Genomic DNA, 15,081 nt, shown 5'->3' on the forward strand with positions numbered 1-15,081 from the left:
TTCCACTGGCTTGCTCAGCCTGCTCTCTTATACAACCCAAGACTACCAGCCCAGAGATGACACTATCCACAAGGGGATCTCCCCCTTGATCACTAATTGAGAAAATGCCTTACAGCTGGATCTCTTAGAGGCATTCCCCCAAATGAAGCTCCTTTCTCTGTGATAACTCCAGCTGTGTCAAGTTGACACAAAATTAGCCAGTACAGTCATGGTATGTGGTTAAGGTTTAAATACTGGGTCAGAGATCTGCATATCAAGGTATAATTCCCAACCATCACTGACCCATCATTTTCTCTCATGTTGTAAATTTCTTCTCTCCTCTAGCTAGTCCTGGCTTTGGGCTTCCTCTTTCTCATCGCAAGATTGAAGAGGACATTTGTTTTCCTCTGAATATTGAAACTCCAAATTATCAACAGACTAACATCTTCAATGGTTAAAGTTAAAGCTGTTATTGTTGTTTTATTTTAAAAAACGTATTTTCACATATGTTAATCATGTTTTCCCCTCTCCAAACTCCTCCTAGATCCTCCCCACCTCCCTACCAACCCAACTTCATGTCCTCTCCTTCTCTTACTCTCTCCTTCTCTTTCTCTTTCTCCAAAATGAAAGAAAATCAAAAGAAATGAACAAAAAGATAACAGAAAAATGACCAAAATGAAACAAAATGCCCACAAAGAGATGTGGTCTGCACTTGAGTGGGTTATGAATTTATACCAATTCTGACAGCTTTCCCATTTGTCCTTTGGAGTTTAGGTTTGGGACTCTTTCTGAGGTGTTGTATTCTATAAATTAAAAAGGACAGTCAAGCTTTTGGACCATATTTTAATTCAGTTGCTTTTTTATAATTGAAGTCACTTAATTCTGTTTCCTTCATTTTTTTATATTTTTGTGTAATTATTATTTGCATATGTATTTTCCCAGTGCCCATTTTCTCGATTTTTACTATACAATTACTCTGATTTTTCCAGATCATCCTATATCATGGTTGATTATATATCAAGCTAACTTTAAGCATAAAAATATTTGAATAAAGTTTATGAAGTATCAGAGGTTTAAAGCAAAAATCTATTACCAATGATGAAAGGCACAGGGTGGACTAAAATTACAGGAGGGTGAAATAACTACCTGTTTCTAAGAGCCATTAGAGACCAAACAATCCTGACTTCTTGACCTTCTGTTATGAACTTAGAAAATATTTCTCCAGTGAACAGCCTTAATTTGGCCTTCTTGCTTTTCTACCTCTCCCTGAGAGTAATCATGGAGTCAGTGCTACTATAGAAGCTGAAGTGAGTGATTTGCTGGTAAGGTACAGTTAGTCATGCATGTGAACTTCAGTTTGATCCATTCTGTACTCAGGAATCACCTGAGAAGATTAAAAAGTGCTGACTCTTGATTCCACTCAGCATTCCAATAGTAAATTCACCGAACATTTTAATTGATCTGCAGCCCATCTTGAGAACTGCTGACCTTAGAAAGGTTTTCCAAATTGATATATATTTTACACAGTATTTACAGGGATCATTAAGGAAATGCAATCCCAAAGGAAGGAAGCTCTAGGGCAGAGGGTCATTGTTCTGTGGTCTAGCCAGGGTTTATGTGCATTTTATGTGTAAACCTCCAACGTAATAGTTTTAAGAAAGTTCATAGTGATCATTTTTAACTAAGAAGTGATTGGACTGTAGTAAAAAAAAATTTGAAGATCCAACAGTGATTGATTTACAGTTTTAAACCCAACTACAGAAGAAACAGCCCAGGGCTACTCAGATGCTATGTTTCTACTTTTAAGCCTTGTGATTTTTGTGATGTTTCTGTGCTTCTTTAAATTAACCAATTCTTATAAAATTGTGTGATCATGTGACAGTTAGTAAAATATTTAGTTCAGTTTTCATTTCAGCAAATTTTGGAAAGAAAAGTAGGGCTTCTTCTGCTTTCTGGCCAGGAAATCTTCTTTTCAACTTTGGTGCAAATTATTTCATCTGAGGCAATTAATGTAATATGAGAAATAATTGTAATGGGCTGTCTTAAGGAGAGAGTTGTTCATCACCTCTATACTTTGATCTACCTCAATGCCCTGGCCAAATGTGATATCATTTACAAAATCTCACATTTGAATATTAATTTGGCTAGATGCTTTGGCTCAAAATTCCAGACTTTTATATTAAGAATTGTGTATTTTATTTACTATATTAATTTAAATTGTCAATATGATAAGAATCATTCTAGTGAGGAATAACATTTCTTATGATTATCTTTGAGATGCCCATCTTTAAATTCTGTTCCTCGTGACCTGTGCTTGACTTGTGCTCCAGATAGTAACCCAGTACTGTGACTATTCTCCAACATCAGTGGCCATCCTCAGCTTTAGAACTTATTCTCCTCCACATACAGCTTCTTTTTCTATGTCATTGTTCTTCTGGTTAGAATTTTATTACTCATTATTCCCACTGTCCAGACTCACATTGTAAGACAGATGAGTAATGTTAAGGGTTCTTTGGTATTACAGGTCAGTCTCAGTTTAGACAGTGCACATTCATATGCCTTCAGGGTCAATAATTTTTCAAGATTCTGTATCTTCCTTCTTGTGAAAGCCAAAATCTTCCTTGTATAAACAACTGGTCAGGAGTAAAAGGTTCTCTTTTTTAAAAACCTTCTGTAAAAGAAACTTTTACAGAAGGTTTTTAAAATACTTGACTAAAAGTCAATAGAAAAATGTTACCTAACATCTCTCCTACTATACAATCTCCCTCTACAAGTCCTTAGCTCCATCTAGGTGAAGTGATTAAATGGGAATAAACAATCTCTTCACATCTAGATGTCCCAACCAAGTGACTGGAATGAAGAATGCTGCTTACACTATTCTGGCCCTTTGAGTTTTATTGTAAACAAATAATAGTGATATATATCTATCAAGACAAACCAAAGAACACAAAACAGTGCTACTGCCAAATTATTTCAAGCATAAATTTGATGTAAATTGACTTCCAGATTGAATAACAGATTAGTTAGCAAAACTAAAAAGAGAAAGACATGTGTAGGCTTTCATCTGAAGCTTAAGGAGGTAAAAGGAACATAATTTGTCCAAACTTAAATTGCTTGAGCTCAGCCTTGAAGCCTGTGGGGTAGAAACAATACCAATGATTTCACAAAAAGCTAAAGTATATTTTGGTCCATGACACTGATTCTGTATTTAGAAAATATTGCTTACTCCTCTGAATTTATGCAAATATACTAAGTTGTTTTCTTCTATGGCATTTACAGAAATTTGCACATACAAACACTCAAAGTACTCCATGTTATTTTTTCTATTTGATGTTTGGAAAGATTATATAACTTCTTTGATTAGATAAAAAAGTCATTATCATTTCCCCAGTAATTTGAAAAGTTGTCTAAGATATTTACCAAATTCTTATGTATCCTAACTAACCCACTAACCTCTCATGTTATATACTACATGTTTTATAACTGTCTTGCTTTCTTAAGGGCGAGTTCTTTTACACCAACTTCCCTTACCCAATGTTTTGCAATATATTCCTCACATACTTGTTATTTCAGAGAAGTCTTAGGATGTTTTGTTATGCATTTTAAAAAAATATATATCCAGATAAAAAATACTTAATTGAAACTAGCTATTATTAGGTATAACTTAAGTTTTTGAAATTATATTACATTTATTTATATAGCTCTCTGTGTGTGTGTGTGTGTGTGTGTGTGTGTGTGTGTGTGTGTATTTGAATATCAGATAATATCCTGCAGTAGTTGTTTCTTTCCTGCCACTATGTGAGTCAGAGGAATTGAACTCAGGTTGTCAAGTATGGTGGCAAGTACCTTACTCACTGTTTCATCTTACTGGCCTAAGATAACAACAAAAATTTAAAATCAAATGGAAGCAGATTTCTTAGTAAAATTAAAAGCCATTAATTTTCTTATTATTTATTGATGAATTAATTATTTTAGCTACATGGTTACACCAATTCAAGTATCAACAAATTTGCATTCAAATATCCCTAAATATTTCTTTTCAGATTAAAGTCTTGACTGTTTTATGACACAAAGTATTTTTATCATGAGTGGATGATAGCTCTGCAAAGCAGCTCTGTGACCTATTTTCTATTTATATGACATCATATGCTATCAACATCTTCATCTGTTTGGGCTTTTTAGAATGTCCACAAAGAATCTTTTTGTCAAAGTAATGTAGTTGCTGTCTCAAAATGAGAGGTACAAATAATGTCTATATGGAAGATGATCTCTTTGATGTCTGATCACTTTATCTTGGTTATCTTCCCTATCCATAAAATAACTTATTGGGTCCTAGGTGCTTACTATGAATGTTATATTATATAGCATGTTTGTCTCTGAGAAAGTAGAAAAGAAAATGAGAGTAAAATTAAATAAGAGGAGCAAACTTCTAGTTTCTCTACTTCACATTTTTTCCTGTTGATAAGTTGATTTTGCTTAAGTCTCACAATTACCATTTTAAAAACAGTAAATAAATTTTAATCTTTTTTTAGTCTTTAATATTCTACAACAAGGAACTTTTTTGGTTTTGAGAGGAATCTGAAACATGTAAAGTTCCTGGGAGCAAATGCCATGAATGGATTATAATAAGCTAAAAATCCAGGCCTCTCTGTGATAATGCAATAATTCTTCCTTTCTTTTGCAGTTTCTTCTATGTGGCATATGTGGAATACTGTGCGCCAAAAAAAAGTCAGGACTTGTTGTAAGTTTGTGCATTGTTTGTATAGTACATTGAAGGGTTGAAATTCAAGCATTCAAAACAGAAATGATGACTTAGAAAATTTTTATCTACTTAATGCTGCTAATTTAGAATTAGATGGAAGCTAGGAAACAAATTCTAGATTTATTGTTTTAAAGAAAACTATCAAGAGTATAAGAGATCAGGAAAAAAACACCAAAGTTTCTGAAAAGTTCTGGTATACTGTTTTAGCATATGAATATTTAAACTTTAATATTTGCTATATAGGGGATTGTGTGCAGTTTTCCACTTAGAGATTTGCAAGCAATCACCTGGGTTCTTCCAGGAGCAAATAAAGGTAAAGCTTACTCTCTGAGAAATTAAGCAGGTTAAATATAGATCTTGGCCTAAGGATTGTTTTTACTTTTTAACTGAGAAGCTAATTTTGTAAAGTACCAAGACAGATGTGATCCTATGGTTACAGTTAATTCTTTAAGATTTATTTAATTCATGTCTATTACTGTGAGTACACATTTAAACTTTTTCAGATGTTTATTGTATCACCACAGGACTCTAGGGTAGGCAGCATGCTACCTGTTAACTACATGCTGAAAAGTAGACTTCTTGACATTTTATGAGCATTAAAAAGATAGAAAAGACATGGTTTGTTTCACTGAGTACTATAGAAAGTATCATAAATCTTTACAAAATTGGAAAACCTAATTATACAAGGACCCTGGAGAATGTTCTTTGAGCTCAAAAAATGTTTTACAATGACAAGTCAGATACTGGAATGAATAGGGGTCTCCCAGTCATCCTCATCTTCCATCTTTCCCGAATTTCTTTCTTTGTGATCATATCTATTGAGGAAAGACAGATAAAGCATCCACTGTGTCAGTCATGTTTAATATAATTGTTAAACTTTTGAATGAAATGGGAATCCTTGGGGAAATATATTTGTATTTGTAGTTGGCATTTATAATTCTTCCCCCACTCTTTAGGAATGGCCTTTATTCTTTCTATACCTTTCAACTCTCAATACTTGTTATGATTGTATTGAAACAGCTTATTTGAAGAAGAAATTAAAAGAGAACAAAAATTAATAGAAGTGATGAGAGAATGAAGGGGTATGATTTAATTTTTAAGGCACTGTGTGTCTTCACTGTTTTCCTAATCGGAAACTACCATGTAAATGGTACCATTAGACCATCCATAATCTTCCTGTAGTTTATGAAGTTCACTAGTGGCAGGTAACTCCAAGGATTTTTATGCCGAACATTGAATGTTTTACAACATGTCTTGTTTACTATATCTCTTCAGTCTAGAATCTCTTACCTAATAGGATTTGAAATAGCATATGATTAAGAACCTGGACACTAATTCTAATATGTCAATTCAAAAGTGACAATATTCTACCAATGCATATGAATGCAGTATAATCAACTATTGGAGATACTGAGAATAACACTAACAAGAGACATGTTTATCATCTACTTTTATAATAACATTCATTCCTTAGTTGAATGCTACAGTGTATAATCATTTAGTATTATCTGTGAATTAGTAAACACCAAAATATATACTCAAGACACTGCAAGGCAAGTATTATTTAAAATAGGCTGTAACTGGTTGATTCCACTTAAATTTTGAAATGCATATTGTCACTAAATGGGATGATTTTGTGATTTGGTAATCAATTTTCAATGCTATATTAAATCAGGTATACAAAGATTGTATTTCTCCATCATAAGATCTTCAGCCCTGACATAATCACAATAAATAAGGCAGAATTAAGTTGGAAAAATGAAACAAATAACTGTACTAATAGAAAGCTTTGCCTATCAAACTTTATTTAGTGGTGCTTCATATATTCATTGCCTGGCCCTCACCTGGAACTTCATTCAAGGAAATTGCTTACAATACTATTTGAATAATTTTTTTCCTCTCTCTACTCCTAAATCAGCCTATTCTCCCTTCCACTCCCTCCACCCCCATTGACCATGTCATGCTTATATGTTACATTACACTCAAGAGTATTAACACAGAATTCCTCATGAGATAGAAGCTCTCACTTAGGGTCAGTAGGTACTAGATACTCAAAAAATAATTGTTGAACTCAACTAACTACTGACAACAAACAATATCTTATAATGTAAAAATAAACACTAAAGTAATTTATAAAACTGTTTTCCCTAAAGAATTAACACAACAGATGACATCAGCAATATCCAGGAAGGCCTTCTGAAAAAGTTACGACTTATTTTTTTCTATTAGGGGTCAGTCCAAAGAAAAAGCAAAATCACTTCCAGGAAAATATAAGTGTCCTTGAGATAAAATGTGTATGGTGTATCAATGGGCAAGAAAGGCTTGGGTGGGGATAGTACAGTTGTACAAGTACAAAGTAGTCCATGCCGAGCATGTAAGAGACCTCATGTTTTGTCCCAAAGACTAGAAAGAGGAGTGTAATTGGCTACTGGGTAATAAGTTAGTATAGCCTTATAGAAGATCTGTTAAATCCTAGAGGGTAATTTAAACCAGTTGCCCAAAGCACATAAAGTTATTATGAAGCTCTATAAATAGTCAACTAAATTTATTAAGTATTCAAAGGATATTAATACACAGAAAGCACATGCTGCCAAGGATCCTCTTTAGGTTGAGTTAACATCTTATCTTTATGAATAGAGATTCATGTTAAGCCAAGTGTAAGTTCAACAATAAAAACCACACTCAATCAAACAACACTGTAACAGTTCACAGTGGTGCCAGAGAACAACAAAAATAATTGAATGATGCTGGGCCAGGTTATAGAAAGTCCCTAAGATACCTATTAGAAGATATATACAAGAAAGTAATGAGGAAAAGAAGAAGATTGAGATAAATTCCCAAAGTTCACCAAGGTTGAAAGTTATAGATACTTTGATGCTTAGAAAAGATGACAGAATAAAATTGAATTTAAGTCAGAGAATCTGACCTGATCACCATTCATTCTTCCAAATTGCATTAGTGCTTTTTGCACTAATACTATTATTATTGTATTATACAACATATTGTACAAATTGCATACATGTATAATACAATTATATTGTATTAGGGATCATGCAGCTGATATCTGTTCCTCACACAATAAGCATGCATATAGGACATGGTTATTATTTTCATCTGAAACTAGCCAAAAGCTAAATTTGGTTTCCTTCAGAGTATCATAAGATATACTATTGGTTCCATTTCAGAAGTTCTATGATGTACTTTATCAACAGTATGTCGGACTGAATGAAGTCACTACTGACAGGCACACCTGTTCTACCTCCTTATAAACAAAGAAAACGTATTCTTTTCATTGCAGGTTCACCATCCTTAGCCTGCAGCAACATGTGGCTCTATGTTCTGGACATCACAGCCTTATCAACTTTAACTCCCCTTTTCTTCTTTTTCTCAGATGATCCTCTTTTCAGCCTGCTGTATCTGTGGACTCATTGGAGGCATCCTGAATTTTCAGTTTCTTCGGGCAGTCACAAAAAAGACCTCATCCCTGTACCCACTGCATCTTACTTCCATGTCTTTGGCATGTATCGGCATTGGGGGTTGCACTATCTCCTCTTGGCTCACTTGTCGTCTAGCCAGCTATGAGCAAAGGAGGATGTTCTCAGAAAGGGAACATTCCCTGCATCACTCTCATGAAATGGCTGAGAAAGTGAGTTTTTGTTTATTTATTTATTTTTTCATTTTGCCTCACACTGCTGCCATGCAATGAACACTACAATCTAGGCGAATCAATTTACAAGCTTACATGGCAATTTGTAGAATCACATTTTGTAATTTTGACCCTATTATATTAAGAACAGGGGTTTTTAATTAGTTTTCTCTGCAATTCATAAGTACAGCCATTTTCAGCAGAATTTTGTAGCCTCTGTCTATTTGAAACCATAGCTCCTAAAATAGCATTTTATAAAATATTAAACACCTTATAAATATGGAGTTTATGTATTATACTGAGGAAAAATATAAACTAAATACAGTCTCCACTCAATAATGCCAGCTTTAGAAATCACATGAATTCTCTTTTCCAGTACACCCTTTGTGCTTATAAGTAGATGCATTTGATTATGTAAATTAGGTCCTCAAGCATAAAAGAGGCTCTTTAGTGAGGCGATAAAAAGCCTTGTCTATCAGTGAAGATATTACAATCCATATAAAGCATCACTGAATTCTCATATAACTTCATGCATATTTGTATAGCTTTGCCTGTGTTTTACAAAATGCTGATTGCATAATTGTTTCAAGAAACCTATTCAAACAGAAACTTATATTAGGTGCATTAAGGAGCAAACATTATAGAAAGATCTGAATGTGTTCCTATTAACGTTTGATATACATTTTTAAATTCAGTTCCTATTAATTGATCTATTCAGGAAAAGCTAAACATCTGTAAAACTCACTAAGATCACGGGCAAATTACATTTTGATTTATTTCTTGAAAATAAAATCATACATTCATAGCCTAAAAGAGATAGTAGCAAGAGTTATGCATATCATCATGTTATTTTTCAATTTAAATATTTATTTTGTTGTTCATCTGTCTTTATTTTGTATATCTATACATACAGAGAAGAGACTCTCATTAATTGTCCAAGGAAGCAATTTGTGGTCAGATTTGTACATGTCATTCAAAATAAAAGAACTGACCTTATAAATAGAAGGACTTATTAGTTTTAAAGTAGATTATTAAAATAGAAGATTATTGCATATTGTGATAGCAGCTCCTTTATATTCTGTTTTTATGCTGGTGTTATTTAGCTTTTCTTTGCATATGTTTCTTCAATATTTATTGTATAATTGTTATATTTACATTAGAGATTGAGGGCTATTGAAATAACCGACTTGCCCAGCTGCCCGGTGGTGCCCCCGACACCAGAGTTACCTACAAGGTACGCTGACTTTTAGGGAGTTACCATGTTGTAATGTTGCTACAGGAAGCACTGCCTCTATTAGAAAGCCATGATATCCACAGCTCAGTCTGGACTGATGCTGTGTGCTCCTCAAAGTATCACTTTTAGAAGGGTTACTCTGAGGAGCAGACATAAACTTACATGGCAAAATCTTACAGCTTCAAAGTTGGTTGAGTATTTCAAATATTCAGCCTGCCTCTAAGCATCCAAGCACTGTACTGCTTGGATGATTCACTGTTCCCTTTATTCTCTGCTGTATCACAATTCTGACTCAGTACCATCATTCACAGATGAGACTTTTGTTTTAATAATAGATGAGTCTGGATAAAGACAAACTGTATTTCTACCATGCCAAAACTGCATGAACCAATAGCCAAAGTTTAACATTAATATAGTAAAATGTCTGTGTGTAAATTTTCTTTTGGTAAAATTATCTGATATTCCAATTCATTTCACTTATTTCCAGTTGTTAACAATAAATATTCAAGACTCTTAGTTTGGCCAAAGAGAATAACTGGGAATGCAGAAAGTTATATTTGCAGTCCATTTAAAAGAAGTATATTTATTTATAAATATCTAAGTATGTTCTTGCCCAAATTAGGAGTATGGTCTTATTAAATTGTAAATGCCAATTTGCAAATGAAATGATGAGACTCATCCATTTAAAACTAACTTTCGCTATTATTTTCTACTGGTAATTTTACTGTGTCTGTGATTGAATGAATTTCATTAAGAGTATTGTTTGAATTTATAAGATTTTAGAAAACATTTTTTCTTAAAAATCTTACAAAAAATAGTAATACCTTAGTTTTGTGAGCTTTAGGCTTTTATATAAAGTCTTTTTAGGGAACTGAGATTCTTGTTTCTTTGTACTTACTAAGAAGTTTTCTTTCTCTTCTAGCAGGATAAAATAAAATGTGCTTCATTAAATTTTATATTAATTTTGGGAATTGAGTTTGGCTAATTTTTCTGTCAATCACCCTTTATCATTACAAGCTTAATACCAGCCCAATTATTCCACATTTTTTAGTCCTGTTTTCACTGTGCTCATCTTTATAAGTCTCCCCAACAGAAACAAGATAGAAATGGGTAGCAAGCAGAAGACTAAGAAAACAGCTTCACTTGAAATGTTTTTGCCACCCTTTTGAAAGTCAGCTTCTTGAAATGCAGAATTGTCAATCTTGCATAATAGACAAATTTGCTAATATACTATCTATAATACATGTACTATGGTAAATGTAAATTGGTCCCTGATCATAAAAAAAAGGACCTGGGAATGTGACCTAGATTGTAGAATTATTGCCTAGTATCTGAAGCATCTTGTAGATCAGGCACAGTGGCACATGGGTTTCTGAAACTCAAAAGGTAGAAACAAGAGGGTCAGAAATTCAAGGCCATCCCCAGGTACATAGTATTTGTCTAACAAGCCTGAGCTGCATAAAACCTTCTCTCAAAATCAACCAAATGAATAAACAAACAAACAAAACAGTTAATAAACTATATAAATTCAAATCATCTAAGATTCAAGTATTTTCTATAGTTGCAAATGTAACTTTTTATGTTACTTCATTTTTTTTTTGTATCTGTATATTCATGTCTTCCCAAGCACATTTTTCTGAGTCCTTTAAAACATGCCCCAAGTTTTCATTGTTACTTTTTTAGTGTGTAAGTGACAGTATCATTATAAACCATTTTCTTGGCTAGCCATGATGGTTTACACTGAGAGTTTCAACACTCATGAGACTGAAGCAGAAAATTTGCAAGCTTGAAGCAAATTTGAGCTACTCAAGTTTAATTCCAGTCTGTGCTACATCTCTAGAACCCATTCAAAACAAAATAAAGCCTAAACACAACAAGCACCTTCTCACTGAAAACATAAAGGCCCCATGGTTTTCTATAAACACCTATAGAATGTGTTGGTATTTTGTTGATGTGCTTGACAGAAGAGCTTGGGTACTGGGAAAACCTGGTCACTTAGGCATCTTTTTTCCAGTAAAGAGTTGACGAAAAGGCGGGGGGTGGGGGCAGCAGGGATTGGGCATGTGGATAGAGTGAATTAATTTGTGTATATAAACCTAGGCTGTCACTTCAGTATTTTCATATGCTACAAGATGCCATGAAATTTCATTTCCTAAATCACAACAACAGTATCTATTCGTGTCCTCCCCCCCCCCAAAAAAAATGGCTTTCAATGGCCTGTAACTTTTGTGTTTCTATTAAGCATATCAATGTTTTACTCTAAAGTGAGTTTTAATTAATTCATGTTATTTTGCTAACAGGAAATGACAGACAATATGAGCAATGGAGCACCACAACTGATATTTAATGGAAGAGTACAATCAATGTTTTAAAGAACTCAACATTTTTCATGTTGTTCATGAGGCAAGAGAAGCTGAAGACCTGAGAGTGGCAGTTAAAATGACTCTTGGATTTGTTGTTATTTCTCCTGGGCATCCACTAAAATTATTCCTTCTCAGTTTGGCCTCACTCACCCTCTATCCCTTTCTAGAGGGTATAAACTTTCCAGAAATGTTGTAGCTTAGTCATCTCAGCAGACTGACCAATTGTTCTGGAGAAGATTCTTCCAAAAAACTAGATGGAAATAGTAGTGATTAATACTGTACACAAACACCATTTGACTAGCATGAGCTTTAGAATTGTAATTGCATATTTTATGAATAATCCAAAGTAAACACATACAGAATCAACAATAACTTATTGATGTCTTTGTTTTGAAAGACAAATGACTTTAAGTATGCTAAAAATCAAGACCTCAGCAATTCCTTGTTGCAACAACATTGTAATTAATTTCAATTTGTGAATGAATTATATTTCATAATTTATTTATAAATTACAAAAAACTAAAGCTTAAAAGTTGATTTTTTAGTGAGAGAAAGAATATTAATCTGTATGATATTTCTGCACTTTTGAACAAGTAAATACTACGTAAGGAAAATAAATGTTTTCATTATTCTGTGCAAATTGATCTTCATGTTCATGAATGAGTCTAAGAATATTGTGTATACATAGGTGTATATATACTGTAAATACAGAAAATACATACATCATATATTTATAGCTACGTGAATGTAAATAGGTAATAGGGAAGAAATTGTGATGGTATGAGGTTATTCCACTAGCTATGAGAAGGCCATTGCTCAAAGCTTTCTAAGCCCACAATGTCACATATTTAATTTTTACTCTATCCATGCATTTACTTCTTTTTCTTAAATCTATTGTGTGGTAGATAAGCATTGTGGCTGATATATATGGAGCTGAGTGACATGAATATTGAAGCATGAATATAAACTACTTAGTTGATGATATTTTGCTGTTATTATGATGTTTGTGTAAAAGTAATTGTTAATGTTGATTTATAAGTGTAACTTCAATCATATAAATTCTTATTCTAAACAAAAATTAGTATCTAAGATTATTCCTGATATGTTTATTTCATATAACTTTCAGCCAATTTAAGCTCTGTAATTGGGAAGTGGTAACCTTATTGAAGTTATACCTTTGCTATACTTTATATGTTTTATCTCCTTTGATGATTAACACGAAGGTCATGTGTTGGAAAGTATATATTCAAAGTATCTGAAGGAGTTCTCAGTATAAGAAAATTGAAAGATAAGCTGACATTCACATAGCTAAAGCCAGTTTTTCTCTTCCACAATGCAATGTTAAAATAACAACCAACGATATGTATAAAAGATAAAACATCATGGACTCTAAAGATACTTATGAAAATTAATCTCTGACAACATACAAATTAATATTTTTAAATAAGTAGCATTGCACCATATATTTTATTAATTTCGAAAACTAAGCAAATTTCAACTCATTTTTCTGAGTTATTCAATCACAGTGAAATTGATATAGTTCATGCTCGGTATGAGAACACCTTACAGTCACAAGCAAGACAAGAGTTTTCACTGTGCTAACAAAACAGCAATAATTTGGTCTAAGGTCCCATGAGCCTTTAGCAACGTCATCAGTAAACTTCTTGAGATAAACTACTTAGAAAATTCTGGATGAAAATGGCCTCTTATTTTGGTATAGTTTTGAACCCTTCCTCACTCATTTGGATACTTCGTTGTCTGGTATATTACAAATACTGTCCATAGATTTGATACAAAGTAATGAATCATCATCATCACTACCCATTTCATGCTACACATAGGCATGATATTTGCCACTAAAAATGCAAACTCTAAGCACCTCAAAATCTCAAATATATATGGTTATACTAAATTTCTGCTGGAGTTGGCTTAATCTTTAAGGAAGAAACCCACTGAAAATTTTCACTCAAATTTTGGTAGCATTTCTCTGTTGGCATGTAAAATACAGAATTATAATATATCAATAAATTTAATGACTTTTGAATTTATTTATAAAAACACTTATTAAAAAAACAAAGAAGGCTATCACTTCTTTGACACACAGATTTTCAAAAAGAGATTCAATCACTGCACTTATCTAAATAGTTCACTGTGTGTGTGTGTGTGTGTGTGTGTGTGTGTGTGTGTGTATGTGTGTGTGTGTGTAATCAATTTTAGGCACATCTTTAAATGTAATTATTTCACCCTTGTGCTTTCTTAGCTCAAATTGGAGTGGTTTACTTAGGGTATAAGGTGATTCTTGAAATAAGTAGGGGAAGTTAAGAAAACATTATTCAAGTAACTGAAATTTTAATTTTGAATGACAATAAAAAACATGAGTGCCTACATCATAGTTTTAATATACATCTATCCTGGATAAAATATGATGTGATATTAAATTAGGAAAATATATGTGAAACTGGTGTGGAGTATGCTTTAAATGCAAAAAGAAGACTGTCACTTCTAGGATAATAAAAAAAATATTTGTATGTGTATATATGTATTATATACACACATCTGTTTTAAAGTGGAACATTGTATGATCACTTGATGTTTATGTAATAAAACCATATGCTTTGAAACTACAAAGCCTATGAGTTTTGTCTTTTTATGGTACAAAAAAAATAGTTTTTTTCAATAAATATTCAAAGAAACTCTCATTCAGACACTGACAAAGAGGTAGATTCCTGCTAATGTTTAGGAAGAGAATCTGAGGCAGAGAATTTTGAAACTCTGAAAAGTGATTATTTGACATAGAAAAGACTAAAAAATATTCTAGTGCAGAGAAGTTGAAGACATTAAAGATATAGAAAAATAATAATAATAAAGTAAAATCCCTATGATACCACAGGAAATAAGGTAAATATCATCAAGGCAATGATCAAGAGTATAAATTTCACAAATGAAACAATATTTAAGAGAATTCTGATGTCCAACTGAATTTTGCAAATCATTTGCCATCAGCATTTAGGGTGGCTAATGACAAGACTATTCTATATATTTAAAGTCAAGTAGAGTTTCCTTTGTATGTGTTTAAATGGCATAAAATGTATCAATT

General features: G+C 32.8%; 1 protein-coding gene across 4 annotated transcripts in view; it reads left to right on the forward strand.

Moving 5' to 3' along the window:
* Positions 1 to 14,548, forward strand: part of Tmem196 (transmembrane protein 196) — a 73,250-nt gene extending 58,702 nt beyond the window's left edge. For 2 of the 4 annotated variants that reach the window (XM_029540920.1, XM_029540921.1), the window contains exons 2-5: positions 4,664 to 4,720; positions 8,133 to 8,387; positions 9,548 to 9,621; positions 11,922 to 11,998. In XM_029540920.1, coding sequence (XP_029396780.1) covers positions 4,664 to 4,720; positions 8,133 to 8,387; positions 9,548 to 9,621; positions 11,922 to 11,928 — 393 coding nt within the window. In that variant the 3' untranslated portion in view covers positions 11,929 to 11,998. Of the gene's footprint in view, positions 1 to 4,663; positions 4,721 to 8,132; positions 8,388 to 9,547; positions 9,622 to 11,921 lie in introns of all 4 variants that reach the window. The other 2 variants (XM_021202742.2, XM_021202743.2) reach the window with 1 other exon arrangement.
* Positions 14,549 to 15,081: the final 533 nt, after the last annotated feature.

The sequence above is a fragment of the Mus pahari genome, chromosome 7, assembly GCF_900095145.1.
Source record: "Mus pahari chromosome 7, PAHARI_EIJ_v1.1, whole genome shotgun sequence".
Lineage (NCBI taxonomy): Eukaryota > Metazoa > Chordata > Mammalia > Rodentia > Muridae > Mus > Mus pahari.